Genomic DNA, 14,959 nt, shown 5'->3' with positions numbered 1-14,959 from the left:
AAAAAATTTATGTTTTCAAGTCGAGGAAAAAAGTTAAAAAAAAAATGTTTAAGTAGATTTACACAAATTCGTCCTTTTCAATAAATACTGAATGGGTTACGAAATGTATTGTATCATTCAAAATGCATTTAAATTACCTTTGTTACCAATTTGTTTACCAATTTGTTATAATAAAAAACTAATTTAAAATTATGAAAATATACCAAATGGTAGAAATCATACGCATTGTGTGAATGACACTTTTGTGTGAATGGAACAACTTGAATGCAACTCTGTGGCCAACCACAAACAGCGGCTTTTCACTACAATATTTTTGAAAAATCTATAAAAATAGGTTAATTTAAGAAGTTAACGCCCGTGAAAACAGCTCAACAGACATGGCGGATGCCGCAGCTCGTCAGCTGCAGTACGAGTACAAGGCGGTAAGTGCAGAACCTCGGAATCCAGGCCGGAAAAAGTTTCCCCACTCCATGCGGCGTCTCCGCAGAATTTCACAAACATATGTATTAAATGAGTTTTCCCCATTTCAGAACTCCAATCTTGTGCTGCAAGCCGATGTAAGACTCATCGAACGCCCGCGTCGCGATGAGGCCACCGGCGAGGTGTGCTCCTTGGTGGGAAAGCTTGACGGAACCCGGATGGGCGATCGCTACCAGCGGACGAAGCCGGAGAAAACGGAGGAGCGGAAGGTGAAGCGCCAGAAGCGAGATGAGGCCCAGTACGACTTCGAGCGGATGAAGGGCGCCACACTGCTCTCCGAGGGCATCGACGAGATGGTCGGCATTGTCTATCGACCCAAGACGCAGGAAACCCGGCAGACCTACGAGGTGCTGCTCAGTTTCATCCAAGAGGCTCTGGGCGATCAGCCCAGGGACATCCTGTGCGGTGCCGCCGACGAGATCTTGGCTGTGCTGAAGAACGATCGCCTAAAGGATCGGGAGCGAAAGAGGGACGTGGACAGTTTGCTGGGCGCTGTCACCGACGAGCGTTTTGCCCTGTTGGTTAACCTGGGCAAGAAGATCACAGACTTCGGCAGTGATGCCGTGAACGCATTGACTGCTGCTCCCAACAACGAGGAACAGATCGATGAAACCTACGGCATCAATGTGCAGTTCGAGGAGTCCGAGGAGGAGAGCGACAACGACATGTATGGCGAGATTCGGGATGATGATGCGCAAGACGAGGGCGAAGAGGCGCGGATTGATCACACCCTGCATGCAGAGAATGTGAGTTATAAAAGTAATATTGGGAATCCTATTTCTAATTCATGTTTCGTTCCTCTTTCACAGCTGGCCAACGAGGAAGCCGCCAATAATGTTAAAAAAGAGCGCTCCTTGCATCCTTTGGACATAGATGCCTACTGGTTGCAGCGTTGCCTGAGCAAGTTCTACAAGGATGCCATGGTGTCGCAGAGCAAAGCCGCTGATGTGCTTAAGATCCTCAAAGATGCCGCCGACGATCGCGATTGCGAAAACCAATTGGTGCTGCTGCTGGGCTATGATTGCTTTGATTTCATCAAGCAGCTGAAGCTCAACCGCCAAATGGTCCTGTACTGCACCATGCTGGCGTCAGCTCAAACGGACAGCGAACGGCAAAGGATTCGCGAGAAGATGCGCGGGAATTCCGCGCTGGCCAAGATTCTCCGGCAGTTGGACACGGGAAAGGCAGAGGAGCAGGACGAGGGCGAATCTCGTGGCAGCAAGCGTGGCAAAGGGGATGCAGAGGATGGAGGAGCGGCAGCTGCAGGTCAGGTGGCCGGTGTGCGGCAACTACTTGAATTGGACGAGATGGCTTTCACACAGGGATCGCACTTTATGGCCAACAAACGCTGTCAACTGCCCGATGGTTCCTACAGGAAACAGCGCAAGGGCTACGAAGAGGTGCACGTTCCTGCCCTAAAACCAGTACCCTTTGATGCCAACGAGGAGCTTCAACCGGTGGACAAGCTCCCGAAGTACGTGCAGCCCGTGTTCGAGGGTTTTAAGACCCTCAATCGCATACAAAGTCGTCTGTACAAAGCCGCGTTGGACAGTGACGAGAATATGTTGCTGTGTGCCCCCACTGGTGCAGGTAAAACCAATGTGGCCCTGCTGACCATGATGCGGGAGATTGGTAAGCACATCAACGAAGATGGCACTATCAATGCGCAGGATTTCAAGATCATTTACGTGGCTCCCATGAAGTCGCTGGTACAGGAAATGGTGGGCAATTTTGGACGACGCCTCGCCTGCTATAATCTGACGGTCTCCGAGTTGACCGGAGATCACCAGCTGACCAGGGAACAAATTGCTGCTACCCAGGTGATTGTGTGCACACCAGAAAAGTGGGATATTATCACTCGAAAGGGAGGAGAGCGTACCTTCGTGAGCCTAGTGCGGTTGGTAATTATCGATGAGATCCACCTGCTTCACGACGAACGTGGTCCGGTCCTGGAAGCCCTGGTGGCTCGTACCATTAGGAATATTGAGACCACCCAGGAGGAGGTGCGACTGGTGGGTTTATCGGCCACACTTCCAAACTACCAGGATGTGGCCACTTTCTTACGCGTGAAACCCGATAAAGGCCTCTTCTACTTTGATAACAGCTATCGGCCAGTGTCCCTGGAGCAGCAGTATATCGGCGTGACGGAGAAGAAGGCTCTAAAGCGCTTCCAGGTGATGAACGAAATTGTATACGAAAAGACCATGGAGCACGCCGGACGGAATCAGGTGCTGGTTTTCGTACACTCGCGTAAGGAGACTGGAAAAACGGCGAGGGCCGTTAGGGACATGTGCCTGGAGCAAGACACTCTTGGTAGCTTCCTAAGGGAGGGATCAGCTAGCATGGAGGTGCTGCGTACTGAAGCAGAGCAAGTGAAGAACACAGAGCTTAAGGAGCTGCTGCCCTACGGATTCGCAATCCATCATGCTGGAATGACCCGTGTCGACCGAACTCTGGTGGAGGATCTTTTCGCAGATCGGCACATCCAGGTGTTAGTTTCCACCGCCACGTTGGCTTGGGGTGTGAATCTCCCAGCTCACACGGTAATCATCAAGGGAACGCAGGTCTACAATCCGGAAAAAGGTCGCTGGGTGGAGCTGAGTGCTTTGGATGTCCTGCAGATGTTGGGTCGTGCTGGAAGACCGCAGTATGACACCAAGGGTGAGGGTATTCTCATTACCAATCACAGTGAACTGCAGTTCTATCTCTCCCTGCTCAACCAGCAATTGCCCATTGAGTCGCAATTCATCTCCAAGCTCCCTGACATGCTGAATGCTGAGATTGTGCTGGGGACGGTCCAACATCTACAGGACGCAGTGAACTGGTTGGGCTATACTTACCTGTACATCAGGATGCTGAGGAACCCCACTTTGTATGGCGTATCCCACGATGCCATAAAGGCGGATCCTTTGTTGGAGCAGCATCGGGCTGATCTCTTGCATACCGCAGCCTGCTGTCTAGAGAGGAGTGGTCTTGTTAAATACGATCGAAAGACGGGACACTTCCAGGTGACGGATCTCGGACGCATTGCCTCCCACTACTACCTTACCCACGAAACCATGTTGACCTACAACCAGCTCCTGAAGCAAACTCTCAGTGAGATCGAGCTGTTTCGTGTTTTCTCCTTGTCTTCGGAATTCCGACATATTTCCGTTCGAGAAGAGGAAAAGTTGGAGCTGCAGAAGCTAATGGAACGAGTGCCCATTCCCATCAAGGAGTCCATTGAGGAGCACAGCGCCAAGGTGAATGTTCTGCTGCAGGCCTATATCTCCCAATTGAAGCTGGAGGGCTTTGCCTTGATGTCAGACATGGTGTTTATCACTCAATCCGCAGCCCGTCTAATGAGGGCTATCTTCGAGATTGTCCTGACACGCGGGTGGGCTCAATTGGCGGACAAAACGTTGACGCTTTGTAAGATGATTGATAGGAGGATGTGGCAATCGATGACTCCACTGAGGCAGTTCAAGAAGATGCCCGACGAGATTGCCAAGAAGCTGGAGAAAAAGCACTTCCCATGGGGAAGGCTTTACGATTTGGAGCCCCACGAACTGGGTGAGCTGATCAGAGTGCCCAAGCTGGGTAAAACCATCCATAAGTTTGTGCACCAGTTTCCCAAGTTGGAGCTCTCCACGCACATTCAACCCATAACAAGGGGAACTCTAAGAGTGGAACTCACGATCACACCGGATTTCCAATGGGATGAGAAGGTGCATGGAGCGTCTGAAGGTTTCTGGGTGTTGATCGAAGATGTGGACTCGGAACTCATTCTCCATCACGAGTTCTTCTTGTTAAAGCAGAAGTATTCCCAGGATGAGCATCAGCTGAAGTTCTTTGTGCCCGTTTTTGAACCCTTGCCTCCGCAATACTTCCTCCGAATTGTCTCGGATCGCTGGATAGGAGCAGAGACCCAACTGCCCGTCTCATTCCGCCACTTGATTTTGCCGGAGAAGAATATGCCACCCACGGAGCTGCTGGATCTGCAACCGCTTCCTATTAGTGCTTTGCGGCAGCCGAAATTTGAATCGTTTTATTCGCAACGCTTCCCGCAGTTCAATCCCATCCAGACTCAGGTCTTCAACGCGGTTTACAACAGTGATGAAAACGTCTTTGTTGGAGCTCCAACTGGATCCGGAAAGATGACAATTGCTGAGTTTGCCATCATGCGGTTGTTCACCACTCAATCGGATGCCAGATGTGTCTATTTGGTTTCCCAAGAGGCTCTGGCAGATCTTGTCTTTGCGGATTGGCATAGTAAGTTTGGTGCACTGGACATAAAAGTTGTTAAATTGACTGGAGAAACTGGAACCGATCTGAAGCTGATAGCCAAGGGTCAGCTGGTCATTACAACTGCGGACAAGTGGGATGTGTTGTCCCGCAGATGGAAGCAGAGGAAGAACGTGCAACTCGTAAACCTGTTCATTGTGGACGAACTGCAGCTGGTGGGCGGTGAGGATGGTCCTGTGCTGGAGATCGTGTGCTCTAGGATGCGATACATAAGTTCGCAGATTGAGAAGCAGATCAGGATAGTGGCCCTGTCCGCTTCTCTGACCGATGCGAGGGATGTGGCCCAATGGCTGGGCTGTAATCCCAACGCCACTTTTAACTTCCATCCAAGTGTGCGACCCATTCCGCTGGAGCTGCACATCCAAGGATTCAATGTCACTCACAACGCCACCAGGATAGCCACTATGTCCAAGCCGGTTTACAATGCCATCCTCAAGTACAGCGCCCACAAGCCAGTAATTGTTTTCGTCTCGTCCAGGAAGCAGGCGAGGCTCACGGCCATTGATGTTCTGACCTACGCTGCCTCGGACTTGCAACCGAACCGGTTCTTCCATGCCGAGGAGGAGGATATCAAGCCGTTCCTGGAGAGAATGACGGATAAAACTTTGAAGGAGACTCTAGCGCAAGGAGTGGCCTATCTGCATGAGGGACTATCCGCCTCCGATCATCGCCTTGTAGAGCAACTCTTTGACTCCGGCGCTGTGCAAGTAGCCGTGGTTTCCAGGGACCTCTGCTGGGGCATGAGTATCTCCGCCCACTTGGTGATCATCATGGACACGCAATTCTACAACGGCAAGAATCATTCGTATGAGGATTACCCAATTACGGACGTGCTGCAGATGATTGGACGAGCCAATCGCCCCAACGAGGATGCGGATGCCAAGTGTGTGCTGATGTGCCAGAGCAGCAAGAAGGATTTCTTCAAGAAGTTCATCAACGAACCGCTGCCCATCGAAAGTCATTTGGACCACCGAATGCACGATCACTTCAACGCTGAAGTGGTGACCAAGACGATTGAGAATAAGCAGGATGCTGTGGATTATCTAACCTGGACGTTCCTATACAGGAGATTGACTCAAAATCCCAATTACTATAATCTACAAGGCGTCACGCATCGCCATCTTTCCGATCATCTTTCGGAGTTGGTGGAGAATACGCTGAGCGATTTGGAGCAGTCAAAATGTATCAGCGTGGAGGACGATATGGACACCCTTCCATTGAATCTGGGCATGATTGCGGCATATTATTACATAAACTACACAACTATCGGTAAGAAGCATAACTATTAGGTTAAAGCAAATATCATCTATATTCCATTTTATTTTGTTCCCCTTAGAACTCTTCAGTTTGTCCCTTAACAGCAAAACGAAAGTGCGTGGCCTGCTGGAGATTATTTCATCAGCAGCTGAGTACGAGGATGTGGTGGTTAGGCATCATGAGGAGCAGGTCCTGCGCACTCTCTCGCAGCGCTTGCCGAACAAGCTAACCGGACCCAATGAAACGGCTCCAAAGTAAGCTAGCCATACACCAATTATACCAGAAAAATCATAACCAATCTAATTTTAGATTCAATGATCCCCACATCAAGACCAATTTGCTGCTCCAGGCTCATCTTTCACGATTGCAGCTGGGGCCTGAACTGCAGGGCGACACTGAACAGATTTTGAGCAAGGCCATCCGCCTCATTCAGGCCTGTGTGGATGTGCTGAGTTCGAACGGCTGGCTCTCGCCGGCTGTGGCTGCCATGGAGCTGGCCCAGATGGTCACACAAGCCATGTGGAGCAAGGACTCGTACTTGAAACAGTTGCCACACTTTAGTCCTGAGATTGTCAAGCGGTGCACAGAGAAGGTAAACTCTCGAACAATTTTATATTTTACAACTTTTCTAATGGAGTTTCGCTTGTGTTTTTTAGAAAATCGAAACCGTTTTTGATATCATGGAACTGGAGGATGAGGATCGCACCCGCCTGCTGCAGCTCTCTGATTTACAAATGGCCGATGTGGCCCGTTTCTGTAACCGGTATCCCAACATTGAGCTGAACTACGAGGTGGTGGACAAAGATCGTATTAACTCCGGGTCAACCGTCAATGTGGTGGTTCAACTTGAGCGTGAGGATGAGGTCACCGGTCCAGTCATCGCTCCCTTCTTCCCGCAGAAACGCGAGGAAGGATGGTGGGTCGTTATTGGTGATCCAAAGACCAATTCCCTGCTCTCCATCAAACGGCTCACGCTGCAGCAGAAGGCAAAGGTCAAGCTGGACTTTGTGGCCCCTAGTCCGGGCAAGCACGACTACACTCTGTACTACATGAGCGATTCCTACTTGGGCTGCGATCAGGAGTACAAGTTTTCCATTGAAGTGGGCGATTTCCAGTCGGAAAGCGAGAGCGAGTCAGATTAGTTATCTTAAGGAACATCAGTTGGGCGTAGTCGCGCAAATAAAGATCAACCATTTTACAATTTAATCCCAATAATTGTGGCAATAATTTTTAATCGTTTCTTATATTACCTGCGAGTAGCACAAATTTGTAAATGCAATGCTGGGGAAAATTGTATTATTTTTATCAGACCGTAAAAGAATTAATAAAAACCATTATTGACAAATCACCAAAAACTACGAGAAGAATTATATGAAACATATCTTTGTAATCACCAATTATTGTATTAATGTTTAAATTAATTAGGATTTTATAAAATCAAAAATGGTAACCAATACAAGAATTACTAGAAATCAAATGTTGAAGAAATTATTTGACATTATTCCACGTCTACTTTTGAGATAAGATTTATATTTAAAATCAACTGCAGTTTAGGAAGAAAATAATCACCAGATATATAAAGGCAAACAATTTAATTATATATCTCCAATTTTCAATAGGCGACACTATTTTGCCATGATCCTTCCCTTTTTTCCCATTTAAATTATCTCAACTTATATTAGATTCAATCATAAATATTTATTTGCATATTTTAGACATTTGCACATAGGGCTGCTGACCAATGGATTAACTTGGAGGTATTTTCCGTGTGGAATACAACTTGTTTTTAACGACTGACGGAAACAGCCGAACCGTGGCTACTGCCATGGTTGGCACCTCCATTAGCGAAGCTGTTCGTGGAGCTGAAGTTGATGGTTTGTCCATTTGGCAGGTGGTACACCTGACTCAGCGAAGCACCTGCCGCATTATTAGATCCAAAGGGACTAGAGTTCTGGGACTGAGTAGCCGTGCTGGCGGAGGAGGCACCGAATGATCCATTAGCGCTCTGCGTTTGAAAACCTTGGGCTTGTCCACTGGCTGCCGAGGACCCAGAGTCAAGTCCATTGTTGTAGTGACTGTTGGCAGCTCCGTTGGATGCGGCCTGCTCCTGGTTGTAGCCGTTGGGGCCGAGTGGTCCCAGAGGATTCAACTGGACATTAGCGTTGGCATTGCCGCCATCTGGTCCGGCTCCAACATCAACGCCTGCTTTGGTTCCTCCAGCCCCGGCCGATGTGCCTGCCTGCACTTTTCCACCAAGTTGCTGATTTCCGCCGAACCCTTGATTGCCACCGAATCCTTGATTGCCTCCGAATCCTTGATTGCCGCCGAAGCCTTGGTTACCACCGAATCCCCCTTCAAATCCGGGATTTCCACCGAAACCACCGCCGAAGCCGGGATTTCCCGCATACTGATTACCGAACTGACGACCAAACTGACGCTTCACTCGCTTGTGGGTGATTCCGGACCCTTGATCCAAAACCGAACGCACGCGACGCACCTGTGGGTTAGACTTCGGCTTGATGTACAAGGCGGATTCCACCACTACTTCCTCGATTAAGGCACCCTTGGATGCTGTAAAACGACAAAGTTCAATATTTATTAGATTCTACAATATAAATTACTCGAAAGTCAATAAAGATTTTGATTTAGTAGCTACAATAGTTATTTTTAAGATGATAGAATGGAGAGCGACTCTTTTTTTTTGTCAGTTATATTATTAAAATTTGTTTATTATTCTATTTGATTTACACATTCTCGTACCGATATATCAAACCGAGAAGTCCACAAAATTGTTACTCTATGTCCCGCCTCATTTATTTTATAAGTATTTGGTATATTAACCATGTAAATAATCTTCTCCTAACATTTCGACTAAAAACTAACTGCGTTTTGTTAGTTTTTAAAAATCCTTTTTTTTATTTATCCAATTTTTTGTATATGTAATGTAATTTTTTTGTGTATATGTAGGGGATAAGCTTAATATAGCGTACTCCCCCACAAATATTTTCAAATCACTGGTATACTTATTAAATCTATTCATATATTTTAAGGCTGCTGAAGCAAACACTCACGGAAATCATCCTCCCCGGTCTGGACCTGCTTCTCGTTTCGCTGCCTCAGTTGGGGAAACGCCGCCGCAGCTCCTAGACAGATGAGGGCCACGATTAGCACCGGAACTGACAGATTCATTGCTGATTCTTCGATTAGTTTTCTTCTGGGGATCACAGCTGGACACGTCCGCTAGCTAGGCCGCTTCACGATCAACTGTTGGATCGCAGCCTTTCCGATCGGCCGATCAACTCTCACTTTTCAATCGACACGGGGGGCCTTCCCCTTTGTCCGATGGCGCTAATTGCTTCTATCAATATTCGAGATGTTTCGGCAAATACGAAAAAAAATTGGATAAAAACTGGCTTGTATAATCAAACGATTTTTGGCACATGTAACAGATGCAAACATTTAATAATGTTGTATTATGAAAAAACAAAACGGGTGTACAAAAGCCGAAACCGGTTAGCATCTAAAGCTCGTGGAGGAACTAGTTTGGATTTCTTTTGTTTATTTTTTATCTCGGCGGTGCCCGGTTTTTGTTGCTTTTCGATTTCCTTTTCGGGAAACAGATGTTGCCCAGAACTTTTACGGGTGCCATGGGCGGAGGCGGAGTGATCTCCGCGATGTGTTGGTGTCTGTGAGTGGAGGGCATCCCAGTGAACTTCTGTCTGAGATTTCTAAATGCAGCCGATTGTCTACCCTTTCAGCTGATGAGAGGCTGCATCGCATAAACAATTTTATTAAAAATATAAACTTTCAGAAAGAGATTGCTGAAACAGACCTTGTCATAAGGAAGCTATTAGAAGTAGGTATTTCTTCTCTTACAAAATTAATTAAGTGTTGACACCATATTGAATAACCAATTTATGATATTCGTAAGTTAAATACATTTTTATTACTTGTTCCAATTTTATTCTAAGAGTATTGACAAATATTTCAGAATTTTAAGAATTGAAACACGAATTAAGACACTCACAGCATTCTTCCATCAAAATGAGGATGAAGTGAACGATAACAAAGGGACATTTGTTGAGATCGCTTAATCAAACATGTAATATTAGGTATGCGACTTTTAATGGAATATGCGAAATTTTTTACGAACTAAATGGAGATTTGAAATAAATGTATAATTTTTTGTACAACTTGAAAGTCGTCATGAGGCGATTGAATGGTTTGATTTTAGAGATTATTCTTATACTATTGCTTTTAATTCTTAGACTTAAGTTAAGGAATCAACAAAACTGAGCACTGTTCGATATAGTTAGCAGTTAACCTAGGATAAGTGGTTAAGCAGCGGCGTGTGCTTACTCGATGCCATGGGCGAAGATCATGACCAGGCCGGGATCGATCATGACGTCCTCAGTCATGTGAAGGTTATCGCAGCTCAAAACGAGCACAGCCTGCTTGCCTGTGGAATAGTTTGTGTTAAAAGGATGCCCGTTGGTTTCAGGATCTATCCTAGTCACCTGGAATGCGTCGACACACGTAGTTGTCGTAGATTCTACGATTGGTCTGTCGCGTCTCCAGCGAACTGAGTCCGCGTGGCCAGCGTCGCTCGTGGCAGAACTCCATAAGGCTATCCAGGATGTGTGGCGGACAACCCGACTCGGACAAGGCGCGCTTGATCATGAGCTGTCAAACGGAGAGTTAGTTAATGTTTCACCGAACGTGTATCCAATACTTCACCTGCAGTGCATCGTCGGGCGTAGAGATCATTCCCCCCCAGCGCGTGACCCTGGCCCGTGGCAGCGTGCTGCTCCAGCGGATCACCTCGTCGCGCTCCATCTGGTCGGCTATGGCCCGCATCGCAGGATTGGAGACGCGCATGGCACGCATAAAGTCCTTAAATAGCTGCAGCTCGCGCTTCAGTTCGTTGATGGTTAGCTGCTGGTCAGTGAGCTCCGACTTGAGCTCGCCCATCTTCTCTGTCTGCTTAACAATCAAGGTGCGCAGCTCCCGGACGCAGTTGTGATCCTTCAGCTCGTCCTTGGGTATGTCGAAGCCGCAGCCCTTCTCGCAGGGAAACGGACGCTTCGGATTGTGGATGCACTCCTCCAGATGGGAATTGTAGGCATCTAGCTTCAGGACAGCCGTGCAGCCATATGGCGAATTGTCACACGTAATTGACAGTCTGGTTGGCAGGAGTGGGAGATTAGATTGTGGCTCACGAGGAGAAGGAGGAGGCCTTGGGTGGTTCTCACCTGGACAGTAGGTTGCGCAATATGCGAGGCACTGCCCGCAGGTTGGCGGTCGTCAGGGCGTTGCGATCCACAGGGCAAGTGGGCTGGCGGGTTAGCCACTCGTTAATGCATCCGCGACAGAAGGCGTGCTCACACATCACGGCCTAAATCGGTGAATATATTCAGTACATATGTGTATACATAGCGTATGTGTACTTTGCACGACTGCAAACAAAACAAACCTGCAGCGGATCCTCCAGAACTCCGGAGCAGATGGGACAGGTGAGCTCCTCGTCCACCTCCCCCTGAAAGCGATTCACGTCGTAACCCATCTTAGGTCCTCAGTTCGCTGGCCATCCGCATAAATAAACTATTTATTAATAAGTTTTTTCTGCGGATTGCAAAATCGCTGCGCTTGTTTCGTGTGTGTTGTGTTTCACAACACTGTGTATGTTGGGTAGTAGAGGTGGCGCGTCAGCTATATTTCGCCAGATTTGGCTTTTTTAAGTGTAAGCAAACGGGACCGTATGGGGTATAATTTTTGAAATAAAAATCACTTTATGCTCTTATTTTTATTCAAAACTCAAAATATATCTAAAAATTTGTATACATCAAATGTTGCTATGATTTTATTAAACAAATATTTAAAAAAATATTTGACCAAACGCTTCCATATTGGAAACGCGGCCTTACAATGGTTTTGAATAGGACCTAGTGATGGGAAAAAGGTGCGTTTCAGTGGAGTCTCCGAAACTCGAGAGTTTTGTCTATCGGTCACTATCACAGCACCCACAAACTATAGTTATGAGCTCCACAGAGAAATGTAAATAAAAACATTAACTAGAAACCGTATACCTTCATTCTACTCCATTACAGATACTAGATTTACTTGGAGCGATATGGCCGTCGAATCGCTCTTCGAGCTGTGGGAGGATAATTTGGATGGGCTCCGAGGGGACCGCAAAAATACGCATATCTATAAAGAAATTTCTGAAAAACTAAAGGACTTCGGGCCCAATCACATGGAAGTAAAAAACAAAATGGAAACATGGTAAAGAGGTACAGGTAAGGTAAAATAAAAACCATTCATGAATAAAACCGTTTTCAAAATACAAGTAATTATTTCAATATCTAGAAGGGAGCTGGCCAAGGTGGATCCGTCAAGGGGGAGACCCTCGTCATGGGAGCACTTTGACCGATTGGGTTACATTCTTGAAACCACTAATAGAGTTTATGATAATCCTGCCGACAGCAAAGGTAATACCATATTAACAGAAGTAGTGTTCAGCACATTTTAAAAACATTTCATGCAGAGTTCTTAAAATTCGCGGAGGCCAGTTGCGATATCGAGTGCTCAGAAGCAAGCAACTCTTCTTTTCCCACCGAAAATTCCTTTGAGGAGTCCTCGGGCCCTCTAGCGAAAAAGAGTCGCTCTGACTTGACCGAGAGATTGGTTGAGGCTGAGGAAAGAAAGGCCGCAGCAATGGAAAAAATGGCTGAGGACTCCGCAAAATTCCAGAACCGCCTGCTGGATATCCTGGAAAGGCGTTATAAAAAGTAAGAAGTCTTTGTTATATCTACAATAAGAACTATGCATATAAATAATAAAAACTAGGCATATAAGAATTTTTCCGAATTTATTTTAAATTTGTACTCCTTAAATGTTGTCCCAAAGCTTTCCGGATGAATTCTGTACTTTTATTTGTATTGTTTATACAAACCTCCCTCTTCTGCTGCTGGTCTACTGTTGTCAGCCAGTTGTCGCCAATGGAGCAGTTGTAAGTAATACAAATACAATACAATCGGTAATCCTCTGCATCCCCTGATATCGGACTTATATCGATGTAACAGCTGTCTATTGAGAAATGTATTAAATAATGAGTATTTTCCAAATATGCTTGACCTACCCATTGCTCCAAAGCAATGGGGAAACCCAATGTTTTCAAATCCCTTCCCTGTTTCTGTGATCTTCTCCTGGGAGAGAAAAACAGACTACCTATGGTGCGGTAGTCCAAAGAGGATTCTTACGAATATAAGGCAATCTCTATTCGCTTCTCCAAGGGGATTGATTTTCGGAATGGAGTGTCCTTCCGCAGATTGGAAAGCCGTTCAACCAGGGCAGTGAACGTAGTTCGATCCAATCGGAAATTTTGTTTGAACAACGCATCTGAATTATTACGAACATCCTCCTCCCAAAACGAATTCGAATTAATTATTACCTAATAATCAGTATCCTTAAAGTACTTAGCTCCACTGCAGCTTTTATTAATAGCTCGATTTCATCCAATTTCTCTATTTTCCAAATTTATTAACAATTTCCCCGAGCCCACAGCTAACAGCTGTTTAACTGAGTTATTAATAAATTAGCTTCATTTAAAAGCTAAATATTTGGATTGTCACAGGATTCTCTTTTAGCCGAAATTCAAGTCTTCTTCAATTTTCCGCGCCCATAACAATTGCCCTACAGTATATCCTGACTTAATGACCACGTCAACATCGTATATGACTATTCGATTTAAAAATAAGACATCTTTATAAATGGTAAAAATATCAGTTTATTCAACAGTCTGGACATGCCACTATTTGGTATACAATTATGAAATTCGTCGAATCGGGAGTAAGATATGAACACCCTTTCATAAACTAAGACAAAACAGGTTAACGAAAACATTCAACGCGTACTTATTCAGATACCCCTCGTGTCCCACACCCTCATAAGCAGTGATCCTGTACTATATCTCGTTCCGATCCTTCCAGCCATACTTCTGGCGCTGTTGTCTCTCCCTGCTGGTGCCCTGCTTGTTGCCATTGTAGGAGGAGCTCCTCGCAGGAGCGCAGTAGCAGGATCGTTGCTGGGAGTCCAAGTAAGACCGGCATCCCAGGGTCAAAGTTCCGGTAAACAGCATCTTGGCAGCCGCTTTGCAGCCCTTCACCATAAGATCGCTGGCTATGGACTTCTCGTAGCTATCACAGTGTTTGTAGAGGCACCTCTTGAAATCCAGGTCACACAACTCCTTGTCGCTATTGCAGGTGTCGTAGCAGATGTCGTGGTCATTGCAACAGGTCTCCATCTCCTTGGCCGGCAGGTAATCCGTACTGATCCGCAGACCCAGGGAGCCACAGCCATCGGAGGTGGGGGTATAGAACTTGTTCTGCACCGCTCGGGGGGCTGCAAGAAGAAAACATGTTCATAGATGCCGGGCAATTTACATAATTCGATTTGCGTCACGCACCTGGCCCTCCGCTATCCGGAGCGGGGCATTGGTAAACGCAATTTTCGTCCACTGCCGCATCGAAGACCTCATGAACCGTGCGAAATTTGCGCACCAGAACTATCAGGTTCTTGAACACGTCACCAAATATTGCCTCCGCCGCAATAATGGCATCCCTTAGCTGAAATCCGGGGAGAAGAGAAGATGCAGGAATTCAGATACCATCTTTTACAGGTTCCCAAAAAAGTATCTCACATGAACTATTGTGCTGGATCCATAGCCGGAATAGGCGTAGGTGAGGAACGTTAAAAGATATATGGCCACCTTCATCCAGGAGAACTGCATGTTTGCTTTCTTTTGATTATTATTCCTTTTAAAAGGTGAGATGTTTGTTCCTTGCGCGTAATAATAAACCTTTTTTTTCAATTGCTGCTAGTGATGGTTGCACGACGTGCATATGACCAGATGCGATATATATCGAAATCAGCGGCAAAT

General features: G+C 46.3%; 5 protein-coding genes and 1 long non-coding RNA gene across 7 annotated transcripts; 2 read left to right on the top strand and 4 right to left on the bottom strand.

The window, feature by feature from the left end:
* The first annotated feature begins 273 nt into the window (after positions 1-273).
* On the top strand, positions 274-7,379 carry LOC119555448 (putative U5 small nuclear ribonucleoprotein 200 kDa helicase). Its single transcript, XM_037866822.1, has 6 exons — positions 274-422; positions 531-1,226; positions 1,290-6,033; positions 6,101-6,275; positions 6,331-6,613; positions 6,678-7,379. Exons 1-6 carry the CDS (start codon positions 378-380, stop codon positions 7,161-7,163), a joined length of 6,429 nt encoding a protein of 2,142 aa, XP_037722750.1. The 5' UTR covers positions 274-377; the 3' UTR covers positions 7,164-7,379.
* A 320-nt stretch (positions 7,380-7,699) lies between these two features.
* Positions 7,700-9,460, bottom strand: LOC119555467 (PE-PGRS family protein PE_PGRS5). The gene is made up of 2 exons (XM_037866873.1): positions 9,093-9,460; positions 7,700-8,592 (listed from the first exon to the last, which is right to left on the bottom strand). The coding sequence occupies exons 1-2, from the start codon at positions 9,208-9,210 to the stop codon at positions 7,808-7,810; spliced, it is 903 nt and encodes a 300-aa protein (XP_037722801.1). The 5' UTR covers positions 9,211-9,460; the 3' UTR covers positions 7,700-7,807.
* Positions 9,461-9,961: 501 nt separating this feature from the next.
* On the bottom strand, positions 9,962-11,715 carry LOC119555466 (E3 ubiquitin-protein ligase NRDP1). Its single transcript, XM_037866871.1, has 5 exons — positions 11,495-11,715; positions 11,274-11,416; positions 10,759-11,203; positions 10,539-10,704; positions 9,962-10,480 (listed from the first exon to the last, which is right to left on the bottom strand). Exons 1-5 carry the CDS (start codon positions 11,582-11,584, stop codon positions 10,377-10,379), a joined length of 948 nt encoding a protein of 315 aa, XP_037722799.1. The 5' UTR covers positions 11,585-11,715; the 3' UTR covers positions 9,962-10,376.
* Positions 11,716-11,999: 284 nt separating this feature from the next.
* On the top strand, positions 12,000-12,890 carry LOC119555475. 2 transcript variants are annotated; one of them, XR_005219888.1, is made up of 4 exons: positions 12,000-12,075; positions 12,129-12,322; positions 12,388-12,509; positions 12,566-12,890. XR_005219888.1 is itself a non-coding variant. In XM_037866883.1 (4 exons), the coding sequence occupies exons 2-4, from the start codon at positions 12,301-12,303 to the stop codon at positions 12,811-12,813; spliced, it is 387 nt and encodes a 128-aa protein (XP_037722811.1). In that variant the 5' UTR covers positions 12,000-12,075; positions 12,129-12,300; the 3' UTR covers positions 12,814-12,886. The 2 variants fall into 2 exon arrangements, 1 of the variants encoding a protein (XP_037722811.1); XM_037866883.1 differs by having other exon boundaries at positions 12,129-12,317; positions 12,566-12,886.
* On the bottom strand, positions 12,873-13,598 carry LOC119555478. Its single transcript, XR_005219889.1, has 2 exons — positions 13,472-13,598; positions 12,873-13,248 (listed from the first exon to the last, which is right to left on the bottom strand). It is a non-coding gene; the product is annotated as an uncharacterized LOC119555478 (long non-coding RNA).
* A 189-nt stretch (positions 13,599-13,787) lies between these two features.
* LOC119555473 (group XIIA secretory phospholipase A2) lies at positions 13,788-14,911 on the bottom strand. Its single transcript, XM_037866879.1, has 3 exons — positions 14,720-14,911; positions 14,486-14,645; positions 13,788-14,421 (listed from the first exon to the last, which is right to left on the bottom strand). Exons 1-3 carry the CDS (start codon positions 14,807-14,809, stop codon positions 13,985-13,987), a joined length of 687 nt encoding a protein of 228 aa, XP_037722807.1. The 5' UTR covers positions 14,810-14,911; the 3' UTR covers positions 13,788-13,984.
* Between the last annotated feature and the right edge of the window lie 48 nt (positions 14,912-14,959).

Source organism: Drosophila subpulchrella, chromosome 3L (genome assembly GCF_014743375.2).
Source record: "Drosophila subpulchrella strain 33 F10 #4 breed RU33 chromosome 3L, RU_Dsub_v1.1 Primary Assembly, whole genome shotgun sequence".
Taxonomy (NCBI): domain Eukaryota; kingdom Metazoa; phylum Arthropoda; class Insecta; order Diptera; family Drosophilidae; genus Drosophila; species Drosophila subpulchrella.
This window is presented reverse-complemented; position numbering and strand designations above follow the sequence as displayed.

Excerpts from the sequence above, each read along its gene's own strand:
- LOC119555467 (XM_037866873.1), bottom strand. The coding sequence starts at position 9,210 with ATGAATCTGTCAGTTCCGGTGCTAATCGTGGCCCTCATCTGTCTAGGA. Across the intron at positions 8,593-9,092 it reads GACCGGGGAGGATGATTTCC|CATCCAAGGGTGCCTTAATC; the intron begins GTGAGTGTTTGC and ends GTCGTTTTACAG.
- LOC119555475 (XM_037866883.1), top strand. Across the intron at positions 12,510-12,565 it reads TAATCCTGCCGACAGCAAAG|AGTTCTTAAAATTCGCGGAG; the intron begins GTAATACCATAT and ends CATTTCATGCAG.
- LOC119555448 (XM_037866822.1), top strand. The coding sequence starts at position 378 with ATGGCGGATGCCGCAGCTCGTCAGCTGCAGTACGAGTACAAGGCG. Across the intron at positions 1,227-1,289 it reads ACACCCTGCATGCAGAGAAT|CTGGCCAACGAGGAAGCCGC; the intron begins GTGAGTTATAAA and ends CCTCTTTCACAG. Across the intron at positions 6,614-6,677 it reads TCAAGCGGTGCACAGAGAAG|AAAATCGAAACCGTTTTTGA; the intron begins GTAAACTCTCGA and ends TGTGTTTTTTAG.
- LOC119555466 (XM_037866871.1), bottom strand. The coding sequence starts at position 11,584 with ATGGGTTACGACGTGAATCGCTTTCAGGGGGAGGTGGACGAGGAGCTC. Across the intron at positions 11,204-11,273 it reads TTGCGCAACCTACTGTCCAG|ACTGTCAATTACGTGTGACA; the intron begins GTGAGAACCACC and ends CCTGCCAACCAG. Across the intron at positions 10,705-10,758 it reads CGCCCGACGATGCACTGCAG|CTCATGATCAAGCGCGCCTT; the intron begins GTGAAGTATTGG and ends TCCGTTTGACAG.
- LOC119555473 (XM_037866879.1), bottom strand. The coding sequence starts at position 14,809 with ATGCAGTTCTCCTGGATGAAGGTGGCCATATATCTTTTAACGTTCCTC. Across the intron at positions 14,646-14,719 it reads GATCCAGCACAATAGTTCAT|CTAAGGGATGCCATTATTGC; the intron begins GTGAGATACTTT and ends CCCGGATTTCAG. Across the intron at positions 14,422-14,485 it reads TCCGGATAGCGGAGGGCCAG|CCCCCCGAGCGGTGCAGAAC; the intron begins GTGCGTGACGCA and ends TTCTTCTTGCAG.